The 4,213-nt window shown below is 66.8% G+C and overlaps 1 protein-coding gene across 1 annotated transcript; it reads left to right on the plus strand.

Moving 5' to 3' along the window:
- The first annotated feature begins 1,903 nt into the window (after positions 1-1,903).
- FOXS1 (forkhead box S1) lies at positions 1,904-3,786 on the plus strand. The gene has a single exon (XM_075900861.1). The coding sequence runs from the start codon at positions 2,056-2,058 to the stop codon at positions 3,538-3,540; it is 1,485 nt and encodes a 494-aa protein (XP_075756976.1). The 5' UTR covers positions 1,904-2,055; the 3' UTR covers positions 3,541-3,786.
- Positions 3,787-4,213: the final 427 nt, after the last annotated feature.

The following is a 4,213-nucleotide window of genomic DNA, read 5'->3' on the forward strand; positions in this document are numbered from 1 at the left end:
TACAAGCAAGGCATCAGACATGAAATTATACATCACACTAAGGCTACGTCTACACTGGCATGATTTTCCGGAAATGCTTTTAACGGAAAAGTTTTCTGTTAAAAGCATTTTTGGAAAAGTCGCGTCTAGATTGGCAGGATGCTTTAAGTGTCCGTGGCCAATCTAGACGCGGTTTTCCGCAAAAAAAGCCCCGATCGCCGTTTTTGCGATCGGGGCTTTTTTGCGGAAAACAATACTATGATGTCTACACTGGCCCTTTTGCGCAAAAGTCTTTCGGAAAAAGACTTGTGCCCAAACAGGAGCAGCGTAGTATTTCCGAAAAAGCCCTGATGATTTTACAGGAGATCGTCAGTGCTTTTCCGGAAATTCAAGCGGCCAGTGTAGACAGCTGGCAAGTTTTTCCGCAAAATCAGATGATTTTGCGGAAAAACTTGCCCGTCTAGACACAGCCCACCAGTCTTATAGCCAATACTAACGAACGGGTCATCTGCAGAAGGGGCTGTGCCCACGAAAGCTCACGATCCCATCGGCATGGTTTGTTAGGCTATAAAGTGCCACCAGCCCACGTGGTGGTTTTGAAGTCTGCCCGGTGACAGACGGACTCCGCTGCCCCCGGAAGCGTCTCAAAGAGACATTTTTGCTACGTTGCTAAAGGGGGGGACCCTTCAGCACAAAGCCACTGCAGAGTGTGCGAGGGACGGGCTGTGTTAGCGAGGTCCCAGGGCTCCGCTAGAGGGAGCCAGGAGCCAGAGGAATGTATTTCTTCTGCTGGATAAACTAGACTCGTGCCAGGGGCCTGGGAGCCCAGCAGCCCTGGGCATGGCGACCGGTGCCCCACACCTCAGCCTCCCCTCCCCTGCCCTGCCCTGGCTTGAGGTCACCTCTGAGGCACAGAGAGCCAGGGGGCTGCCCTGCCCCCCTGACTCAGCTTGGCCCCCCTGCCCCGGCAGCCTCACCCGCTGCCCACAAGCCCCTCGCTGCATCCCACTGGAAGCCCCACCCTGGGCAATGGGTCTGCCCCATCTTGAGCCGGTCCCCAGCCACGGGACAGGCTATGCTGTGCCCCCCCCCCCCCCGCAAGGTGCAGCGGCAGGGCAAAGGGGGCAGGATGCAGGGGGCAAAGGGAGCAGGATGCAGGGGCAGGGCACAGGGGGCAGGAGGCAGGGGGCAGGGCACAGGGGGCAGGATGCAGGGGGCAGGGCACAGGTCTGGTGGACACCTTGCCTCTGAGGCACAAAACATCCAGCCACCCATGTCCTCCAAAACTTCCCAGTGACACCCATTTCTGCTCCCCTCCCCCCAGCCCGGCCCCCTCTCCCCAGCCCTGCCCTCTCCCTCCAGCTTGGCCCCCTCCTCACAGCTCTGCCCCCTCCCTCCAGCCCTACCCCCCCAGCTCTGCCCCCTCCCTCCAGCCCTTCCCCCCCAGCTCTGCCCCCTCCCTCCAGCCCTCCCCCCCCAGCTCTGCTCCCTTCCTCCTTCCCTTGACGACCCCCTGAAAAGCCCAGTCTCCCTCCACCTTCCTTTTCCTCCCACAGGCCCGGGGGTGGGGGCGGCGAGGTCACTGAGAATCAGGCTCTTGCTAATACATTTGCTGGGGTGAGCAAGCGGGCGAGCAAAGCTGAGAGCCCCCCGAAAAGATGGAGTGAGGGGTGTGAAAGAGCCCAGAGGCCCTTCACAAGAGGGGGTGGGGGAGAGACGGGGCTGCCTAAGGAGAACTTGGGGCCCAAACCCCAGCTGCCGGGCCCAGGGCTCCCCCCTCCCGCCCGGTCCGGAGTGCGGGAATGGCAGGGGGACCGGCCAGCCGGCTGCGTTTCCTCCCCGGCCGCCTCTGTGAAGGAACAGGAGTCGGAGCCTCCGCTCTCGCTGCCCCTCGCTCCGCCCTGGGCCGCCCCCCGGCGCTCCGGGCAAGAGGAGGGACTTTCCACCCCCTTTCGCCTTTTGCAGCGGCGGGAGTCTGGGCTGCAGCCTTTTAACCGCGTGGGAAGCCGGTCTGCACAGGAGTCGGAGCGGGGCGTTCGCAGCCGCCCGGACGGGAGGGCTCCCTGCCTGGGAAGGATGCAGCCGGAGTATCCCCTGCCGGCCGCCGCGCTGCGCATCCTGCCTCCCGGCTGCGAGCAAGGAGGCTGCAGCTCGCTGGGGCCGGGGCTGGCTCCGTGCTGCAGCTCAGAGCCCCTCCAGAGCGGCAGGCCGAGCGCGGGCACCGGGGTCCCCCCGCCGGCGGGCGAGGCCACCAAGCCGCCCTACAGCTACATCGCCCTCATCGCCATGGCTATCCAGAGCAGCCCGGAGCAGCGCGCCACCCTGAGCAGCATCTACCGCTACATCATGGGCCGCTTCGCCTTCTACCGGGACCACCGGCAGGGCTGGCAGAACAGCATCCGCCACAACCTCTCGCTCAACGAGTGCTTCGTCAAGGTGCCCCGCGACGCCCAGAAACCCGGCAAGGGCAACTACTGGACGCTGGACCCCGACTGCCACGACATGTTCGAGAACGGCAGCTTCCTGCGCCGCCGGCGCCGCTTCACCCGCCAGCGCGGCCCGGACGGGGGGGCCCCGGGGGTGCGGCGGAAGCCGCCCAAGGGCCGGGCCCGGCAGAGCCCCCGGCTCTCGGAGATCAAGACGGAGAGCAGCCGCGCCTCGCCTGTGCCCGCCGGCCAGCCGCTCGGCTCGTGGGGGGGGCCGGCTCCCGCCTCGGAGGGCCAAAGGGGGGCCAAGGGGTGCGAGAAGCCCAGCCGCCCTTGCTCAGAGCAGCCAGGCCAGGCCGGCCTCCTGAACCCCAGGAAACACCCCCCGAAAGCCAGGCAGGCCTGTCTGTACCCGTCGGACGGGCCGGGCTTTGAGAAGCAGCCCGGCTACCCAGGCCTTGAGGGCCCCTTGCTGGAGACGCCGGGCCACGAGCCCCCCCGGCTGAAGGAGACTCTTTTTGGGGGGCTTCAGCCCCCCCTCCAGATAGTTCATCCCCAGCACGCAGCCCCCGGGGAGCGAGGGAGCCAGCAGCCCCCCCAGCTGAGCGGGGAGGTCAAGGAACCGCCGCCAGGCCCGACCGTGGCTCCCGCCAGCGAGCTGGAACGTAAGGAGCTCGTGCCGTGCACCCTGGGGCTGGCCCAGCCCTTCGGCCAGGGGGCCCCCATGTTCCCAGCCCTGCTGGGGCCCAGCAAGCCCCCGCTGGCCTGCAGCCGGCAGCCCTCGCCCGCCTGCGACGGCTACGTCCCCCCGGCGCTGCCCGTCTTCAGCTCCTTCGGCTGCTCGGGCGCCGCCGAGCCCCGGGCCGGCAACTTCCAGTGCCGGGTGCAGGCGCTGAGCTTCTGCGTCAACGAGCGGGCCTGCGGCAACGCCCTGGAGCACCTCCTGAGCGCGGCCCCGAGCGCGGCGCCCGGCACCCCCCTCCCACCGGCCTCCTTCCGACCCGCCGCCCAGCTGCAGGGCGAGCAGAAGGAGGCCTGGGCTGGGGGCTCCTTCGCCCTGCCGGGGGGAACCGGCTACCAGCTGGGGCTGCCCCACTGCCTCTACAGGACACCCGGCATGTTCTTCTTTGAGTGACGGGCCCTGCCCGGGACAGACGCGGGGCCCAGGCCGCCCCGGCCATCCCACCTGGCCCCACGGGACGGACGCACCATGTAAGTTATTCCCGCCCGCTGCTTCCTGCCCGGCCTGGCGGCGCCAAGAGGGACCCGGGCTCCCCGGAGAAACCGCCGCTGCCAGGGCCCTTTGCCACGAGACTAGCGCCCTGCGTGAGACGGGCTGACGGGAGCTGTGTCCTGGCCAGTGGAATAAAATGCAGACCCCCCTGCTTCCTGCCTCCGTGTCTGCCTCGGGGGTGGGGGGCGTCCTGCTGAGGGGCAGGCGGGACCGAGGAGGGGAGAAGGTGCCGTTTGGGGTCCGCTGGTTCTCCCGCGCCCTGCGCCTTGGGTTGTCATGTACACCCGCGTCTCATGGCACCACGCGGGTGTTCTCCGCTCACCCCTGCAGGCGTACGGCACAGCCTGCCCTGCTGTCAGGAGCACGGTACACCCTGCCCCAGTATCAGGTACATAGTTCACCCTGCCCCAGTGTCAGGCACACAGTACACCCTGCCCTGCTGTCAGGTGCACAGTACACCCTGCCCCAGTGTCAGGCACATAGTTCACCCTTCCCCAGTGTCAGGCACACAGTACACCCTGCCCCGCTGTCAGGCGCACAGTACACCCTGCCCTGCTGTCAGGTGCACAGTACA

Source organism: Pelodiscus sinensis, chromosome 18 (genome assembly GCF_049634645.1).
Source record: "Pelodiscus sinensis isolate JC-2024 chromosome 18, ASM4963464v1, whole genome shotgun sequence".
NCBI classification, from domain to species: Eukaryota; Metazoa; Chordata; order Testudines; family Trionychidae; genus Pelodiscus; species Pelodiscus sinensis.

Excerpts from the sequence above, each read along its gene's own strand:
- FOXS1 (XM_075900861.1), top strand. The coding sequence starts at position 2,056 with ATGCAGCCGGAGTATCCCCTGCCGGCCGCCGCGCTGCGCATCCTGCCT.